The following is a 20,280-nucleotide window of genomic DNA, read 5'->3' as shown; positions in this document are numbered from 1 at the left end:
ATGTAACAAATTCATTGTTTATTTACAATGTTTACACTGTAACGAGAGGAAGAAACTACAAAAACGTCACTCGCTTCAGTCTCACATAATGAAAAGCCAGAGAAATAAAACAGAAACGTCAAATAATAAAAACTACAGCAGGACAAATCTGTGTAATTCAGTTGATTGCTCACATGAATGTGAAGCAGATGGCATGAGACACGTGTGTGTGTGTGTGTGTGTGTGTGTGTGTGTGACGCTTACAATCACGTCCAGGTCACTGATTATTTCCATGACGAGTAAAACAAGCAAAACATAATTTCACGAGTATGAAAAGACATGTTTTTCACGAGGGCGCGCGAGAGAGTTTAGCGCCTCATTCGCTGTCGCTGCTGGAGTCGGACGCTCTCTCTCTCTCACTGCCGCTGTGCTGAACGCTGCTGCTGTTGCTCCTCGCTCGCCCACCCTCGTCTTCCTCGCTGTCGTCGTCGCTGCCGAAGATCTCCTCCTCGTCACGGGCCGCGTCTCGATCCTCTCCGCTCTCGCTGCCGCTGCTCTTCCTCTCGCGCCGCTTGCGCACCTCCTCGTCCTCCTCCTCTTCCTCCTCCTCCTCCTCTTCTTCAGCCGGTCGCTCCTCATCCTCGCGCTCGGACTCGCTCTCAGAGTTCTCCGAGTCGCTGGGCTTCTCACGCTCATCGCCTGAACACAGTATCACATCGTCTTAATATTCTGATAACAACGTCATGGGAAAACTTTAAGAAATAAAGTAAAAAAATGAAAACTTACCATAAAACTTAGCACTATGGTAACTACAATAACTAAAATTATAACTATGACCATAAGTAAAATGAACTATGATAACTACAATAACTAAATTAAAGGGATGGTTCACCCAAAAATGAAAATTATACCACGATTTATAACAATAACTGACTAGCTATAACCAGTCCCTCCAGGATTTCACGATTTTTTTTTTTTTGCGATCTAAATGACTGATTTTGTGGTGGTAATTTCCAAATAATTTTTTGAAAAAATTTGCGATTTATATATAACATTTACCATAATAGTATTCAGTCCTTCCAGAAAAACGCGGAGTTTTTTTGTGATTGTTGCGGGCAAAAATTGATTGATTACGCGGCCCATTTTCTTTAAAAATGCGATGGAATATGTGGGATATTTATGCAATTTTATGCGATGAAATTGCAGGAATTTGCAAAAATTGAGGGAACTTGATGAAAAATAGTGATTCCCCCAACATCCTGTTAATGTAAGAGTCATTTCTTATTACTTCCTTTGATAAGCAAGCATACTACATCATAGAAAGTGCTGGGAATATTTAATTTCTCATCTTGTTTTATTTCAGACTGTAACGAGTTTAATAAGGTGTGGCCCCTTTAAGAGCTGCCCACTCCCTGTTGAACTCTCTGCAGTGTTATATGTGCGCCTCGAACACCCCATGTCTGTTTGATGCTACTTCTTTTATCTTGTGTTGTTTATTAAGTAACGATGTGACGGTAGAACGTTCAACAGACAGTTATACGAGTTCGATTTGTGAGATGTCAATCGCCTCCGTGAGTCTGTCTGGCGTCGCGTAATTGCGTCACTTCATAACGTTCCCATGGAAACAGGGGGAAATGGCGGCTCTTGTGTGAAGCAAACGCAACATTTTTCAACTTTCTGCTAAGATACATGTGACTTTTTTTGCAACGAAAATCAGGCATGTGATTGGCTAAGGACAAAAAAGCAGGAAAATATACGAAGCCCGAACACCACACGCCCCCCCCCCGATCGATATATATCCCAATATCTTTTCCGCAAAGCGAGAGTAAATGTTCAAATCAAAGTCAAATATAGTCTTCACTATATAAATTATACATTGATTCTTATTAAAGCTACTATTAAAGTTCTCAGTCAAGAGCAGCGAGTGATTTCCTTTGTGTTTTGTTGTTTAATTAACATTAAATAGATAGTTCTCCCAAAAATTGTAATTGTCATAATTTACTCTCTCAAGTTGTTTTAAACCTGAATAAGTTTCTTTCTTCTGTTTAAATTATTTGGAAGAATGTGGGTAACCAAACAGTTGATGTACCCCAGTGATTTCCATAGTAAATTTTTCCCTATGGAAGTCAATGGGGACCAACAACTGTCTGGTTACCCACATTCTTCAAAATATCTTCTTTTTTGTTCAGCACAAGAAATAAATGAATACAGGTTTGGAACAACATTACAGTGAATAAATAATGACAGAATTTTTATTTTGGGGTCAACTATCCCTTTAAGAACAAGCGGCTGCATTTTTATTATTAGGGCTACTGTCACTTTAAGACCTGTACGCGACACGTCTAATATACACGGAGCATTTGACAAGCAGATTTCTCTCAATTTTCTCGGTTTGCTTTGAGTTTAGACATAACCAAATGTTCTTATGTAAACCTTGTGTGTATTTGAGAGTATTAGCGAAATAATACTCGAAAGATAACTTAGTCCAGCAACCAGGCGCTGTTAGACAAGCTTTTAGTGCATGTGCACGTCGGGTGTTCACGCTCAGAACAGCGCATCAGCAGTGAATGACATGTTTAACCGGCAAGGCTTTAATTAAAGCACATGCAAATTAACTTTTGTGAACTCGCTGAACTGATGTAGCCGTTCCTCTGCGTTAATATTGCGAGTATTTGTCGCGTTGTACACTAATGCTGTTGAGACGGAGGTGTCAGGACTGCAACTGACAGAATGCACGATATAGCTGCTACATATTTCTACAAAAGCAGTCAGCAGCTTGCTTGGAGCAATGGATCATAGCGCAAATTTGAAATATATCGATATATCGCCTAGCCCTGGTGACCTAACTGTGATGTTGTCAACTGACAACGATACATTACCAGCGCGAGAGCGACTAGAGATACGAAATTGAGCAGGTGAACAAGCTGAACCAATTAGACATTCTCTGGCTGAACGCAAATTTATCCTTGTTGATACTTTGGAAGGAACCTTCTGTACGCACGTCAGCCAGTTATGGGTTATGTCATTATATTCTCTCCTTTTCATTCCGGCTGCCGACACCCGTTTTTTTTTTTTTTTTTTACAGATCTGCATGATTCACGTAGGTCACATTTTCAGGTCGGAAAATCCGGAATTCCGGATTAATCCGGAAAAATCACATCCCTGGAAAATGCAAGGATTATGAAATTATGCAAACCCCGCATATTTTGCACGGAAATCGGCAATTTATGCGGCGAAAGTGCGGCGTATTTGAAAAAATGCGGCCTTTGGCTGATTTTGCATTGAATTCAGCGATCGCATAATCGCGTCTTTCTGGAGGGACTGTATAACGATAACTATGATTTAACTATATTGATAAATAAAAATGTAACGAACAATAACTATGATGATAACTACAATCATATTGATAACATATATGTTGATAACTATAACAATATAACACTAACTAAGACAATAATATAGCTAAATCTGTAACTATAACACTAAATATGACTGCAGTTATAACAATGATTATAACAAAACTATAATGATAAATAACCAATAACTGATTGAGAACTACACTAACAATAAGAATAACGATAATTATAACGATTAAACAATAACTACAACAATAACTTTATAATAATAACTTTAATAATTGTAAGATGAACTGTAATGAAAACTATTATAAGTTTTGTGATCATTTTATGGTTATAGTTCTGACTGAATCTACACACACACACACACACACACACAGCTGATATAATGATGATGTGTGTGTTACCAGAGTCCTGCATGTCTTTCTCCAAGTCCAGCTCCTCTCCATCCTCATCCTCCGGCTCGTGATTCTCCAGCTGAGCCTTGCGAGCATCCTGACACACACACACACACACACACACACATCAGTGACCGTGTTCATATGACCTCAGAATCCTCCGTTTACAGGTGAAACTCATTCAATTACTAAATTAAATTAATTATAATTTAAATTTTTAACCTGTCTGTCCAAATAAACCGTTTTCTAAGCATCGAGCAAAGTAAAGTGTGTGTGTGACGAGGACTCACCTGAGCCTCCAGCTCTTTCTCGTTCATGTCTCTGTGTTTACACACCAGCACAGCGTTCGTGGACGACTGAGCGCCAACCTTCGCTCGCCTCTTGCTCAGACGCACCCTGAAACACACACACAGGCGGTGTCATTAACACACACAGAGAGATGAGTGTGTGGGCGGAGCCTGTCTGTGTGATTGACAGGTACCTGGTCTCCAGCTCGTTGTAATAAACGCCGTCCGAGTCTCTGAAGATGAAGAAGTAGTTCTCCTCGTATCCTTTACTGGCCTTGTTCTTCACGTTCCAGTTGTACTCGCGAGCAATTTTATAATCGTACCTACACACACACACACACACACACACACACACATTACAAACAGGTGAGTTTATTACTGTGTAAAATCTACCTTTCCTCTAAATTCACTCATAAATCAAACTTCTAGAGCTGCACGATACAGGATGCAATGAGATGTCATACAAATGAACCAAATACTTACGAATGAATGATTCAATGACTCACTCATAAAGACTTCATTTGTTTCATGACTGGATGAATCCGTGTGTTTGAACGAATGATTCAATGACTCACTCTTAAAGACTTCACTATTTCATGACTGGATGAATCAGTGTGTTTTAACGAATCTCTTGAATGAATGATTCAATTACTCACTCATAAAGACTTCACTCGTGTCATGACTGGATGAATCCGTGTGTTTGAACGAATGATTCAATGACTCACTCATAAAGACTTCACTATTTCATGACTGGATGAATCAGTGTGTTTGAACAAATCTCTTGAATGAATGATTCAATGACTCACTCATAAAGACTTCACTTGTTTCATGACTGGATGAATCAGTGTGTTTGAACAAATCTCTTGAATAAATGATTCAATGACTCATTCATAAAGATGTCACTTGTTTCATGACTGGACGAATCAGTGTGTTTGAACGAATCTCTTGATAGAATGATTCAATGACTCACTCATAAAGACTTTACTATTTCATGACTGGATGAATCAGTGTGTTTTAACGAATCTCTTGAATGAATGATTCAATGACTCACTCATAAAGACTTCACTTGTTTCATGACTGGATGAATCAGTGTGTTTGAACAAATCACTTGAATGAATCATTCAATGAATCACTCATAAAGACTTGTTTCATGACTGGATGAATTGGTGTGTTTGAACGAATGACTCAATGACTCACTCATAAAGACTTCACTTGTTTCATGAATGAGTCTGATGTGTGTGTGTGTCTTACACTTCATCAGGCATGTAATCCAGATCCTCTTCCACGTCTCTCTTGCGTTTGCGCATCGTGTCCTCGTTGGGAAGGAAGTACGCCACGAACTGATTGCCCTCCTCGTCCATCATACCCCTGAACACACACACACACACACACACAATGACACCGTCTCTGTGCTGTCCTGCTCATGCTTCACACAGATGATGCGTGTTCTGAGGGTTCACACACACCTAATCATGGCCTGTGACATCATGTCCACTCCCGCCGGGGCAGACACGTCTTTCGGAGCCGGATCGGAGTCAAAGATGACTTGAGCGCAGGGATTGATCCACATCTGTGTGTGGAGACAGACGGACATCAGCACGGGACATTACAGGGACCCAGACTCACACTCTCAGATTAATCAGCAGCGACACACACTCTAATAAACCACCAGTTAGGATGTTATCAAACGCTGAAGCTGCAGTTCGGTTCATAACTTTATACTAGGGCTGGGTATTGAGACAAATTTCACAATTCGATTCCGATTCAATATCGATTATTTTGGATATCAGTTAAAATAAATGGCAATTTTTCTCAAGGGAATCAAATCTCTGAACTAATGCTGTAAACTATGGGAGTCTAGTTGGGCTTCATTAGCCTAATATGAAGGTAATAATGAACTGTTTTGTAGCTATACAAACACTTAAATTACACTTTTATTTATTTTTATAATAAGAAGATTATATGAAATATAAACATTTAAATGGTGGCTGTCATAAAAACTTGCCAGATTTATTCAAATATGCATTAAATATTGAAGAACATTAAAATTATAATGCATATGTAATATGGTGTGTATATTTAGCAAAATGCTCCTCTGGAGTTATTTTTTCTAGCTGACTAACGAGTTTATGTGGGTTTTCTGAGGTAAATATGACGATACACGACATCAAGCTGTTTAACTGACGTCTTTCCACAGTTGAAACGCTGATTGAGCGAATCAATGTGACATGATACGGATTTGGATAAGTTGTACTCTATCTTTAACACACTTTCAGATGCTCATTCATGTTTAACTGGTATTATTAAGCCGGACGAGAGATCAGCGCTGCTGCTTCTCCAGAGCGATCTCACGCCACAGCGCCAAAACCTTTATTTATGTTTTTGAATTTTTAAAGAAAATGGACGTAATTTGAAAATTGAGACTTTGTTTCATATCAATAGTAACAAAGGACAAAGATTATTGCGATGTTTTGGATGCGCGCAGCCGCGATATAACGTCCCATTCATTCAAATGAAACAGGATGACTAATCGACTCGGTATCGGTTAATCGATTAATATCAAGAAATCGATATTTATTACCCAGCCCTACTTTATACAGTTGAGGAACTGAATAATTGATCTGAACAACGGTACTGTTGTTTTTTAGAGTTTTTGATTGTGTGTGTTTGTGAGAGAGAATGTGTGTGTGCAACTGTGCGTGAAAAATAATAAGAGAGAAAGAATGTGTTTGTGAGATTGTGAGTGAGTATGAGTGTGTGTGTGTGTGTGACCTTGAAGTCTGGGAAGACGGGCAGCACCTCCACAGGCGTGACTCTGGGTTTGCTGTAATGCTGAGCGATCTGAAAGATTCAAACAGAAGGATAGATTTAGACACCGATCTGATGCTGTCGTCAGGTGTGTGTGTGTGTGTGTGTGCTCACGGATTTCTGTGCGTCTTCAAAGGTCTTCTCAATGGCGGCGATCTGACTGTCTCTGTCCTTGTAGATCTCCTCCTCTGTGAACTGCTGCTTCACGGACACACCGATCCTGCACAACACACACTCGCTCAGGAACACTTCACACACCACATCACTGACCTCACTAAAGCCGGACCGAGACGCTACTCTCTTCTGGACACTGAGAGATGAAGTGTGTGTGTGTGTCACTCACTTGACTTCCACCTTCTCGTTGGAGACGCCGTATCTGTTGAACTCGGTGGAGATGTACTCCGTCTTTCTCATCCACGGCACCACCTTCGCATGCTGCTGCGACCTGCACACACACACACGTCTGTCAGCCTCAGTGCTGGGGTCAAAGGTCACTCACAGGGGCATCACATGACTCTCGTACCTCTTTGAGCTCGACGGAGCCGTGATTTCCTCCTCCAGCAGTTTCTCATCAGCAGGATCCAACAAAACTGAAACACACACACACACACACGAGCATTAGGTGAAAGCATATTAGAGGTTTTACACAGTGTGTGTGTGTGTGTGTGATCTCACTGTTGGGGTCGATGCGGTATGTATCAGGGTTGATGAGGTCGATGGTGACGCCCAGATCCGGTTCGGTGAGCAGCTCGTGTTTGTGTTGCTTCTCTAGTGATGTGGCTTTATACTGCACAAACCTGCAACACACACACACACATACGCACTGACTACACAACATCCCACAAGCCCGTCACGGCACAAGCGGACCGGAGCCGTACCTGTGCTGGTCGAACGGATACGTGATGAACTTCGGATCAAACGGGATATCCGGGAGACTGTTTCCATATTTGACTCTGCACACGACGCCAGACCTGAAGCACACGAGACACAGTCTGTGATTGGTCAGTCAGACAGATGGCCCCGCCCCCAAAAGTTGACATGTTGATTCAGCTCAGTTCAATAATTGTGTGTGAAACCAGTTCAATTCACTACAGAAGTCAATTTTGTTCTGTCCAATAGTGTCACTGCATCCTAACTAGCATATGATCCACCCTAAAGAGTGTTCAAGATCTGGAATACTATTAAGGGTGGATAAGGTGAGAATTAGGATGTAGAGTCACAGTTTCTCTGTCAAACTACCAGTAACTTTATACATCAGAAGTGCACTGTAGTTCATCATCACCTCTCTGGGACGCTTCTGTGTGCTGAACTTCTGCAGAAAACACACAGAAAGAGATAGAAATCAGACATGACCAGAAGAGCGATTTCTAACGTCTATGTATTTAACGTTACTATGTAACCTAACGTTACATCTATGTTTCCTATCGTTCTCTATCTATTTAGTACTCGCATATATATATATATATATATATATATATATATATATATATATATATATATATATATATATAGTTAATGTTAGCATATTTGTGCGTTTAACCGGTTAGTAATCTTAGATGTCTCTCACCGGTGTCCGTCCTCGCGCTGCGCCTGCGTCTGTATAGTAGGAGCCATAGAGGAGGAAATAAACGCGTTTTCTCCACACAAACAATTAATATACAGCGATGATAGAGTTCAAATCAGCTTATCGACACAACAACAGCAACGCGCGCCCCTGCGTGCGAATGAGTGCCTGACTTCCGCCCCGCAGAGTTCCTGCAGGACCCCGTGCGCGAGGAGGAGCTGCCCCGATCAGCGCCTGAATCAAACTCACCGCTTCACTGGCTAATTACCTGCTAATTACCCTCAAACCCAATACAGAACATATTCATGCATTACTTCTTCTTCTTCTTCTTCTTCTTTGGAGTTTATCGGCAGTTTGCATCCATAAATGTTGCACTACCGCCATCTTCCGGATTTTTTTCCTATCATGTCCAGTTACATCACATTCTTTTCATCATACCTATTCTTGATAAATATAAAAAAATACTTCTTCTTCTTTGTTCATTCTCCCCATTTTCCAGTATTTCCTTCATTCCTATCCCTATTGTTCCAACTATTCCTAACTCTTCCATCATACTTTTCCTCTGCTCTTCATATTGTCTGCACCTCAAAAACACATGCTCTATTGTTTCAGTAACCTGACCACAACCACAAAATCCAGTTGGGTGCTTCCCTATAATGTGTAGTGTTCCATTCAAATTACTGTGACCTATCCTTAATCTGGTCATAACTATTTCTTCTTTTCTATTCCCTCCCTTATTCTTCACCGCCCCAACTTTACTTTGTATAGCATATAAATGTCTCCCTTTAATTTCCATATCCCACTGATGTTGCCATTCTCCAATGGCTTCCTTCCATATTATACTCTTTCCTTCAGATTTTGATAACTTAATATTTTCTTCAATATTCTCTCTTTTCACAGCTTGTTTGGCTAACTTATCCACTCTCTCATTACCCGCAATGCCAATATGAGCAGGAATCCAAATCAATTGAATCTCACATCCTTTTTCCCTTATTCTTGTGTATATTATCAGTATTGAATACAGTAAATCCTGATGACTATTAGATATTCCAACCATGAGACTGTATAAGGCTGACACTGAATCACTTCCAGTTAAAGCTTTTTTAATTTTGTTTTCCTCAATCCATTCTAGCGCCATCTTAATAGCATAGCCTATAATTCAACTGCATACACACTCAGTTGAATTAAAAACTCTTTGATTAAAAATGTAAACTGCAGATCCAGTCTTTCCTGTTTCTGGGTCCTTTGATCCGTCTGTATAAATCTGAATATACTCTTTATATTTAATATCTATATGTCTATAAAATTCCGCTACCAGATCTGTACCTATTACTTACTATTTTAACTTGAAGTAGTTTAAAATCAACTTCCATGGTTTCTAGCTTCCATATCGGTGTATCAGGCCATATTACAGTTGGGCAGAATTCCTTTTCATACACTCCCAATTCTCTAGCCGCCTCATCTCCAATCCACCCAAAACTGAACTTTTGTGCTCTCTCTCTTTCCCAGTTATCTTGTACTATTATTTTAGCTGGATGGTTATCTCCATGCCCTTTTAGATTTACCCAATAATTTACAAGTAATTGTTTACGTCGGATGTTCAATGGCATTTCTCCCGCTTCCACCTGTAGAGCACATACTGGTGATGTTTTAACTGCCCCTAGACATAATCTTAATGCTTTAGCCTGTATTACATCAAGCCTCCTAAGTATAGATTTGGCTGCTGATCCATATGCCACACTTCCATAATCCATCCTTGATCTCATTAAACTTACATATATATATTTCAGTGATTTATAATCTGCTCCCCATTCTAGTCCTGTTAAACATCTCATTAAATTGATTACTTTTTTACATTTATCTTCTACATTTCTGACATGTTCTACCCATGTTAACCTTGTGTCGAAGTATACTCCTAAAAAACGGAATACTTTAACTCTCTCTAGGTTACTTCCATATAGTTTTATACTAGTATTTTCCTTGATTTTCTTCCCTGTAAAAAACATTACTTTAGTCTTCTCTATAGAGAATTTGACACCCCACTTTATTCCCCACTCCTCAACCTGCTGAATCCCTTCTTGAATTTTTTTAACTACATATTCTATATTTCTTCCTTTTTTCCAAATTGCCCCATCATCCGCAAAAAGTGATCTTCCCATACCTAATGGTATATTGTCATATATATCATTAATCATTACTGAAAATAATGTGGGACTTACAACACTCCCCTGAGGAGTTCCGTTTTCAATAACATGTTCACTTGATAGGTCTGCTCCTACTTTAACCTGTATTGTTCTTCCTTTCAGAAAATCCTTTATCCAGTTAAGAAAATTTCCTCTAATTCCCATATTATACAATTTAATCATTAGTCCCTCTCTCCATAGCATATTCATGCATTACGTATGTAATGATTCATATTTAACTATTTATTAATAACGTATAGTTATATCAACAGAGGTGTTTTGTTTTAATTGTGTAAATTCATACAGGTGTAAATTCATGTGAACAAGCTGACTGCTGGCAACATGGAGGCCCAAACCTGCAAACAAATTGTAGAGTATTCTTATATAATATATATTTTTAATAATTAGCATTTTATATAAAAAATAAATTATTATCTATTCAAATTGTTAAATAATAAATGATTATTATTATTTAACAATTAAAATATGAAATGTTAGTATTGGTTTATTTTCAAATGGTTAAATAATGATAATAGGAACATAAGAAAAAATGTATAGCATAATTCATTTTTATTTAGTGTTTTTTAATTTTATTTAATCATTTGTTATCATAATTATTATGATATATTCAAATAGTAAAATAACACATTATTATAATGATTATTATTATTTAACAATATATTTTTATACTCAAATGGTTACATTAAATTATAATAATGCACTTTTATGTACTCTTTAATATTTATTATTATTTTATATTCAAATACATTATTATAATTATATACATATTATTATCATGTTAATAATTTAAACATAAAACATTAGTATTATTTGTACATTCAAATGGTTAAATAATAATAAAATAATAACAAAAAATATAAATAAGCGAAAAAAAAAATGAGAGAGAGGAACATAATAATAGGAAAAGAAATAATTTATTAAATGACTTGACAAACATAATCAATGTGTAATTAAATGCATTCCTCAGTTCTTGCACATGATGAGATGTTTGTTTTTAATTCATTACACATGAACACACATAAACAACAAACAAGTGTAATAAATTCTGTGAAAAACTAAAACTAAAACGGAGTGTGTAAACCATATTCCCATATTTTTTATTATCAGGCAACACAATCAAAAGGACAAACTGGTACAAAAATAGAAAGTGTATAATTGGAGGATTGGAATCATCTTGAGACGTTAATGCTCTATAAAGTGAAACTCCCTCTAGTTTAGAAGATCCCAGATCACACACACACACACACATCTCTGAGCTTTCAGTGGGTATTATTCTGTTATTGCTGAACCTCTCTCTCTCTCTCTCCCCATCAGGATCCTCTGAGACGTGACATCACCGATGACCTCTGACCCTTCCCGTCCTGTGAGCACGGCACTCCCACGCCGCGACATCACTTCCTCACGTCTGCATATGCGCCGACAGATCGATCCTGCAACAGGAGAAACACGTCAAACTGACTTTGCCAAGAACAAGGTGACAGTGTGCTTGCAGCATTTACTACTATAGAAATAACAGTAAACTAGGCATTATTACCAATAACGGCAACACTTTATTTTACAGAGTCCTTGTTACATATGTTACATTTACTCACCCTCAACCAAACCCTAACCCTCTGAGACAAGAGCACATTAAAATTAAAATAAAACTGACCTGCTCAACACATAGAGCAACTGATCCGGATCATCTGCAAACTCCCTGCAAACACAACACTCATCATCATCATGTGTCAGTGCTTCTGGAGGTGAGGTGTGTGTTTGACTCGACCCACCCTGAGCCCCAGTGATAGAAGACCCTGTCCTGATAGTACAGACACAGGAACAGCCACACACTGATGGTCTCCAGCCAGAAGATCACGAAGAGGAACCAGACAGAAGACAGCAGCAGCTCACACACCATCCTGAGACCGGCGTCACCACTAACATCAGGGACAAGTCCAGGGAAAGGCCAACAATTACAAACAAATTATGACAGACATACTATTTTGAAATTACACAAAAAAGTCCCCCCAAAAAATCACAAAAAGTCAAAATGATATATATATAAAAAAAATCTAAATTATGACAGACTAAGCTGAAATTATATGAACAAGTCCAAAAAATGCCAAAAAGTCCAAATTATATATTATATATATATATATATATATATAAATAATCAAAATTATGACAGAATAAGTTGAAATTATATGAACAAGTCCAAAAAAGGTCAAAAAGTCAACATTATGAAAAAAGTCAAAATTGACAAAAAGTCAAAATTATATATATATATAAAATCAAAATAATGACAGACATTCTAACTTGAAATCAAATGAAAAAGTACAAAATTGACAAAAAGTCGAAATTATATTAAAAAATAAAAATAATGACAGCCATTCTAAGTTGAAATTAAAAGAAAAAGTCCAAATTATATATATATATATATATATATATATATATATATATATAAATTATGACAGACTAAGTTGAAATTACATGAAAAAGTCCAAAATGACCGAGTCAAAATCATGAAAAAAGTCAAAATTATGACAAAAGATTCTATGATGACAGACATAATTGATAATAAAAAAATGATGATGACAGGCATCATTGATAAAAAGTCAAAAATATGACATGCATACCAAGTTGAAATTCTGATGTGAAAAAGTCCAAAATGTATAAGTCAAACTTATGACAAAAAAATTCAAATTATGGCATGAAAAAGTTAAATAAAAGTTAAATTTATGACAAAAAGTCACAATTATGACAGACATACAAGTTGAAATTATGATATGAAAGATTCCTTTTTCATATCACAATTTTGACTTTTTGTCATTTTTTGGACTTTTTCATACCATAATTTTAACTTTATATGTCTGTCATAATTTTGACTTTTAATCATCATCATGCTATGGTAAAGTGTAATTATGACATTATTAAATAGAAAAAAAGTACCAAATCTGACATAATTATGAATGATGACATAGTAATAATGACATTTTCATAACAAGAAAATGACCCAAGAAAAATCTAAATGAAAAAGTCAACTTTAAGACATACTAAGTCCATGAATGTTCATTAATACATAAGGTCGAAATCATAACTTTGTACAGTATGTCATACTTTCCAATTTTTTTGTCATAATAATGATTCGCAAAAGCACGATTTCTTTCTTATGTTGTGGGAATGTGTTGCAATAGATCCCAAACGTACAGTGTCACAAATAAAACCACTAACTTAATCATTTTTATAAATATTGACCAATTCATAAAGTTATTAAACGACTGACCTGATTGTGGACTGAATCCTGCAAGTGAATCAACAGACTGTCAGTCAGTCGGTAAATCAGGCGATGATGTGTCCAGTGATGATCGATACCCACAGACAATCACTTTAAAGTGATATTTTAATAAAATAAACACATTTGCTGGAACAGTTTGCAGTTAATCTGATCACGATAAAACCACTTCCGGTCATTCGCTTGTTGTGCTTCTATTGTATTTTCAGAATAAAAGTCCTCATGAACCCGCCTAAAGCCAACGCAGTTAAATAATTTAAGAACTACAAAACACCAAATGTTTATAACTTAACCCAGAGCCATGTATTGAGATGGCTCAATACATGGCTCTGACTTAACCCAGATCCGCTGAAGAGATGCTACAACCCAAGTACCTAAACTATTTAACAAAAATTATTTTTATTATTATTAATGTCACTAAGACAGTAATATTTTCCTAAAATTGTACTAATAACACTACGAAATAAATGTTAAAAAACGATTTCATGATTGTTTTATAATGATAAATATTAATTTAAAATTATTATGGTATTATTTTTTTTTATAGAAAAAGAATGTTTTAATTAAAATTTCTATAAAATAAATGAAATAGATTTTTTTTTTAACTAAAAGTCTACCCCGGACGTTTCTCCGCCGTGAACAGGAAGTGAAGTCACCGTCACAGAAGCGCAGGGATTGTGTGAGTTAGCTCGAGGTAAAGCGACTTTATTGATTAAAGTTCATTTATTAAAGTGATTTTATCCATCACGGATAATGTATTAAAGCGTTATTTACAGTTCAGAAGTGACGCGGTGCGCGTTCACGACGCCTATTGTCAAAATACAGGTACGTGTTTCTGACTTATATTTATCATCTTATCTTCAAAAACAGTTTACATTTTGGATTTGTAACCAAAGTAATAATTTAGTATTATTTTCATGTACCGTGAGTAGCATATAAACATTACAAGAATATGGTATTATTCAGTAACTTAGTAGTTTACTGTGAGGCTGTGTCTTTCATATTGTTTACCGCAAGTGTCATTAGCTTTTACTAGCTAGATGAAGTTTTTTGATGCTTTATTTATTTATTTGTTTATTTATCTATCATTTTACTTAAATAGTATAATTAGTGTCTGATTTGTAGATTTTAGTGTGCGTGTGAGAGAGAGAAGAGAGAGTGAGTGTTAGAGAGAGAGAGAGAGAGAGAGTGGGGTTAGAGGGAAAAATAATTTACCTCACCCTTTTTTCTTTTCTGTTTTCTCCACAGATTCAAAATATGGTCTGGATGTGATCGTTGTGTCACTCGTTTCTGGATGTACTTAAAATCAACCGATTGCTGAATTAAAAAAAAGGACGATCAGCAAATGTTAACATGACTCCCATTTGACGTCCGTTAGCCTCTGACTAGTCACTGAAAGACTAAAAACAGAAAGACATCATGTCTCTGCCTGAGGAAGCAGGGGATCGTGGGAAAGAGCGAGAGCGCGGAGCCCGTCCGAAAGTGCGTCAGAGCCGCTCTGAGGAAAGAAGAGACGGCGGGAGGAGAAAACCCGGGAGAGGGAAGAAGAAAAGCCACCCGTCGCACGACCTGACCTCTGAGCGGCCCGTTAGCGACGGCTTCGAGTACGGCGATCTCCTGAACGAGTCTAGCGAGGGCGGCTCGTCCTCTCCGGTGCGGGAGCACAGAAGACGGCAAGTTCTGGGATCGTCCGGATCCTTGTTACCTGAAAAGGTTTCCGCTAAGCTATCGCTCGGTTCGCCTGATCTCAGCAGCGACTCGGACAGCAAGTCGTCAGGAAGCAGTCGGACTCTCCGACAGAAGATCCAAGACGCGGTTGGCCAGTGTTTTCCCATCAAAACCCACACTCAAGTCCTATCGCACTCGCCTTCCTCGCGCCGCAAGATCCACATTAGCGAGCTCATGCTGGACAGCTGCCCCTTTCCCGCCGGATCCGATTTGGCTCAAAAGTGGTACCTTATTAAACAGCACACGGCTCCTATTTCCCAGGCGCCTGTTTTGGAGTCCGTCGCTCCTGTTGCGTTGGTGACGCCGGTCGAGGACGAGGATGATCGCTTACGGGAGCGACGACGGATTAGCATCGAACAGGGAGTAGAACCGCCTCCAAACGCACAAATCCACACGTTCGAGGTAACAGCACAGATCAATCCTCTATACAAACTCGGACCTAAGCTAGCTCACGGGATGAACGAGCTAGCCGGAGACGAGCGCGCCACACTCCACCAGCTTCTCCTGCAAAGTTGTTTGGACACATTGGATGAGGTCGCTGCGTCAACTGCGGCGTCTGATTTCGACTTGGGCGCCGCGGCGTCACCATCATCCCAAGTCCAACCGGACTCTCCCAACTCGCAGGATATACAACATCGGATTCACACTCAAATCGACTACATCCACTGCTTAGTCCCGGATTTGCTTCAGATCACAAACCTTCCCTGCTACTGGGGCGTCATGGATCGATACCAAGCTGAGAATCTTCTGGAAGCCAAACCCGAAGGCACGTTCCTGCTACGCGACTCTGCACAGGAAGACTATCTCTTCTCCGTTAGCTTCCGACGCTACGGCCGCTCGCTACACGCGCGAATCGAGCAATGGAACCACAACTTTAGCTTCGACGTGCACGACCCTAGCGTCTTCCACGCGACCACAGTCACCGGCCTCCTCGAGCACTACAAGGATCCCAACTCCTGCATGTTCTTCGAGCCGCTGCTCTCGAACCCCATCAACCGGACACAGCCCTTTAGCCTGCAGCACATCTGCCGCGCCGCCATTAGCAGCTGCACCACGTACGACGGCATCAATGCACTGCCGCTTCCCAACGCGCTCAAGGAGCACCTGAAGGAGTACCATTACAAGCAGCGCGTACGCATTCGCAGACTGGACACGTGGTGGGAGTGACGTAGCGAACTGTCTCAGGTTACGGAGGCGGGAAACAAGACCAGAAGTGCCACTACACCGGTTCTTATCGCTGCACTCTCAACTAGCGCTGCACAATTAATGGCAATTTACATGAAAACGCACTCTTGTCAAGACCACTTTCGTCAAATACGATTGACAATTAGCATATAGTTTGGATTGGCGGTATGGTTCTGTTCTAGGCAAGAACGTCCATGTAGCCTAGCATGGATAAGAGCAGCGAAGGGTAAACGGAACAGAACCAACATGAATGAATTGCAGATTATTTTATTAATTAATAAAGATTTTTAATGTATAACATAATTGACAATTCAAGGGGAATCCTGACTGGCGAGAGGAGGAGCTGGGGAGGGTAATTCGCGTAGACGTGGATCAGCTGAGAGTCACTGATGCGAGCTTGACTAACGTGACATGCCAGAAATGATGCTTGATTTAAACCGTTTTGGCTTATAAAATCGCAAAGGCTGTGATTGTTTGTTGTGTGCAGCTTGTCAGTGAAGCGCGGCTCTGTAAACGCGGCTCCGTCTGAGTTTGAGTCGCTTATAACGTGCATTTGAAAAAGCAACACGTACGCGGCAAACACACATGAGAAGCATTTGTGAAGCTCCTGTCCAACTAAAGACATTTAATAACGTGCTTTTACTTCAAACTCACTTTATAAGGAGCGTTGAGCTCATCCTTCTGCGAGATGATGTGCTTTTACACGGAATAAGGCCGTCGTGTGTTTATTACTCATGTTTAATCAATCCAAGAGTTTCACTCTTCTGATTATTCAGCAACAGCGATAGGGATGTGTGTTATGGGTAGGGTTGGGTATCGAGAATCGAGTATCGATTGGAACCGGGACTAACTTTTCGTTTTTCCCGGAATCGTTCAAAAGTTAAAATTTCGATTCCTAGTTTCGATATTCACAGTCCACCGAGCAGAAAAAGAAACCGCTGAACAACACCAACGAAGAAGCGTCTACCGGAAGTGTTGGCATAACCACGCGAGTCGAACATGAGTAGCTTACGTCGGCGATCCAAAGTGTGGCTTCACTTTTCTAAAAATAACGAAATCTCTGCAAAATGCAAAATTTGTGACAAAAGGAGTATTTTTACAGAAGGAGTATTTCCTTCAGAAAGGATTATTTCCTTCAGAAAGGCCGTTGGTTAGCAAGGTTAGCTAAACTTTTTTGACCCTGCCTCTTAGAAGAATCGGAATCGAGAATCGTTAGGAACCGGAATCGAAACAAAGAATCGGAATCAGAATTGTTCAAATTCAAACGATACCCAACCCTAGTTATGGGGCATGCGGTGTGTGTGAGATGCCCTCGATCAGTCGCTTCACTGACAAACTGCGCACAACGTAATCACAGCCTTTACGAAATCGCGCGCGGTTTCATTGCGATTAATCGTGCAGCGCTACTCTCAAGTCTAGAGGACTGGTGTGAAGACGTGAGTGCCTTTCTGATGCTACTAATTTTTTGAGGTTTGAAATGCTGTTAGCTCATTGTCATGATGTTGGCGTCACAGGGTTCACCGCATCAACACTGGAGCGATTAACTGAGTAACACTGCACTGAATCTGCAAGCGTTCGTTATTTTTTTATCGAGACAAGTGTCCCTTTTGGGAGTTAAGACACATTCACACCAAGAATGATAACTATAACGATGATGACTAAGGACAATGACTATAAAGTTTACACTAACGATATAAGGATATGCTTTAAATTCAAATGGTTTCTGATTGGCTGTCGATGTTTTTATTCATTTATCATCTGGAAGAAAATCGCTCTATAAGTGATTCCTGTGAAATCGTTCCTATGTGGTGTGGAAAATGATCTTAGATTTGGAGCGATTATCCAAACTTTATAGTTATAGTAATTATTATCGCTATAGTTATCGTTCTTTAATGCACAAGGTTTGTTTTTCTGTGGTGAGTGAACCTCTACTGTAGTGTGTGGTATTTGAAAAACATTTACAGAGGCATATTGAACTGTTTCTTGTCTTGGTAAAACATCAGAACTTTTGTAGAGTCACTCATTCCTGGCAAACTCAAGCGGGCCAGAGGAACCCGAAGTCTCGCAGCTCACAGGTAGTTCAAGCCACTGCATGCTAAAGTTACACTGGAAAACTGGTGCTAATGTTCATCTGGATTGGCTTCTAATGCAGTTCTACACCAGATTGAATGGAGAATAATACAGGTAACACACCATCTCAGTGTCATCTGTCTCTTGAGCTCGGTTGCCAATGTACTCTCGCCTGGATGCATGTTTGACTCATTTACTCACAGCACACTTATCATAGACAGATATGCATTTGGCCTGTGATGTATTATCCAAGAACAGATATCTGTACCAATTCTTGAGCTTGTAGACCAGTAGAATAGACCAAATCCACAGTTCTGCTTCTCTTGGATGACAGGTTCTTCATGGAGGAGAACAGCTCACTCTTTCCATGTGGACGTCATTCATTCATTCCACTCCATTACTTCTTGTTTTTAATGTTCATTCACTGTATCACATTGTAATTCCTCTCTAATGCAGTCAATACATATGAATGTAAATCACCCCATATTAGAACTAATTATAGAAGCCGTTGTCTACCATGTTTTATAACCTCAAACATTCTTAACTATTGAAAACCCCCATTGTGTGTCCATTTAAAAAACTCTTGAGCATTGAGTTTTGATCTGAATACAATAAACAGCATCTTTCTGCATCCGTCTGCTGCAGTGTTATTGAGATCTCACAAGAAAGTGATGGAATAACATTAAACAACCATTTAATTTATGATGTTAACGAGCCGTTTCTGTTGGGAATCTTTTTTACGTGTAGATGTGTCTTGCTGGTCAAGTCTGGATTGATGTGAATACAGTCAGTGCGTTTTGCTTTGTCGACATTTTACCGTGATTTCCAGAGGACCGTCATGAATGTTACAAACTTTTGTTCTTAAAACAGCAGCTTGCCTCTCTCTTTCTTTTTTTTTACATTGATATTTATTTTCTATTTAAGGCTTGCCTAATATGCTTAACATTTTTCAAATTATTTCTGATGTATTAAAGCCATGTGTGAATAAATTTATGGGTGTGTACGGTGTTACAAAAGCACATATTAATAAACTGTTGTATCTTTTATGACTCTCTAGTGTAATTTTTGCCTATTCTGTTTACCTGAAATAATATTTATATTCATGTACCTGTGTGTGTGTCTCATCTGGCCTAAATATATACAGTAGTCAACAAAGACAGTTCATCAAAGTTGTCCTAAAAGACAAGAACGGATATTGTTCAAAACTCATGAATAACTTTGATAAAAGATTTGGATCTACTTTAAATGTTGACTACTACGGTGTGTATAAATATATGAGAATGAGCGCAAAGAAATGATAAAATAATAATTACATTATAAATTTGTCACTTTAATATGTATTGTTGTTGAGGGCTTTATTTTGAATTACTCTATATATATATGTGTGTGTGTGTGTTTGTGTACATTTATGGCATTAATTTTTTTTTTTT

At 38.7% G+C, this 20,280-nt stretch overlaps 2 protein-coding genes and 1 long non-coding RNA gene across 5 annotated transcripts; 1 reads left to right on the top strand and 2 right to left on the bottom strand.

Annotated features, from left to right (window-relative positions):
• Position 1: 1 nt before the first annotated feature.
• Positions 2-8,592, bottom strand: paf1 (PAF1 homolog, Paf1/RNA polymerase II complex component). The gene is made up of 14 exons (XM_039684945.2): positions 8,396-8,592; positions 8,111-8,140; positions 7,707-7,799; positions 7,504-7,625; positions 7,352-7,418; positions 7,172-7,273; positions 6,943-7,048; positions 6,793-6,861; positions 5,487-5,590; positions 5,272-5,388; positions 4,215-4,343; positions 4,024-4,129; positions 3,743-3,830; positions 2-678 (listed from the first exon to the last, which is right to left on the bottom strand). Exons 1-14 carry the CDS (start codon positions 8,440-8,442, stop codon positions 356-358), a joined length of 1,503 nt encoding a protein of 500 aa, XP_039540879.1. The 5' UTR covers positions 8,443-8,592; the 3' UTR covers positions 2-355.
• A 2,979-nt stretch (positions 8,593-11,571) lies between these two features.
• Positions 11,572-14,017, bottom strand: LOC120488290 (uncharacterized). Its single transcript, XR_005624581.2, has 4 exons — positions 13,859-14,017; positions 12,366-12,512; positions 12,248-12,292; positions 11,572-12,026 (listed from the first exon to the last, which is right to left on the bottom strand). It is a non-coding gene; the product is annotated as an uncharacterized LOC120488290 (long non-coding RNA).
• A 489-nt stretch (positions 14,018-14,506) lies between these two features.
• On the top strand, positions 14,507-19,899 carry socs9 (suppressor of cytokine signaling 9). 3 transcript variants are annotated; one of them, XM_039684946.2, is made up of 3 exons: positions 14,507-14,561; positions 14,644-14,692; positions 15,116-19,899. In XM_039684946.2, exon 3 carries the CDS (start codon positions 15,287-15,289, stop codon positions 16,760-16,762), a length of 1,476 nt encoding a protein of 491 aa, XP_039540880.1. In that variant the 5' UTR covers positions 14,507-14,561; positions 14,644-14,692; positions 15,116-15,286; the 3' UTR covers positions 16,763-19,899. The 3 variants fall into 3 exon arrangements, with proteins under 3 accessions (XP_039540880.1, XP_039540881.1, XP_088977694.1); XM_039684947.2 differs by lacking the exon at positions 14,644-14,692 and having other exon boundaries at positions 14,508-14,561; XM_089121568.1 differs by having other exon boundaries at positions 14,513-14,692.
• Positions 19,900-20,280: the final 381 nt, after the last annotated feature.

The sequence above is a fragment of the Pimephales promelas genome, chromosome 16 (genome assembly GCF_988280905.1).
Source record: "Pimephales promelas chromosome 16, fPimPro1.hap1.1, whole genome shotgun sequence".
Taxonomy (NCBI): domain Eukaryota; kingdom Metazoa; phylum Chordata; class Actinopteri; order Cypriniformes; family Leuciscidae; genus Pimephales; species Pimephales promelas.
Note: the sequence above shows the minus strand (reverse complement) of the source record. Positions and strands in the feature narration are given on the sequence as shown.

What these genes read in the sequence shown, in the direction of transcription:
- paf1 (XM_039684945.2), bottom strand. Translation starts at nt 8,442, where the DNA reads ATGGCTCCTACTATACAGACGCAGGCGCAGCGCGAGGACGGACACCG. An exon ending in CACAGAAGCGTCCCAGAGAG is followed by an intron (nt 7,800 to 8,110) that starts GTGATGATGAAC and finishes CGTGTGCTTCAG; the next exon opens with GTCTGGCGTCGTGTGCAGAG. An exon ending in ATACCGCATCGACCCCAACA is followed by an intron (nt 7,419 to 7,503) that starts GTGAGATCACAC and finishes TGTGTGTTTCAG; the next exon opens with TTTTGTTGGATCCTGCTGAT.
- socs9 (XM_039684946.2), top strand. Translation starts at nt 15,287, where the DNA reads ATGTCTCTGCCTGAGGAAGCAGGGGATCGTGGGAAAGAGCGAGAGCGC.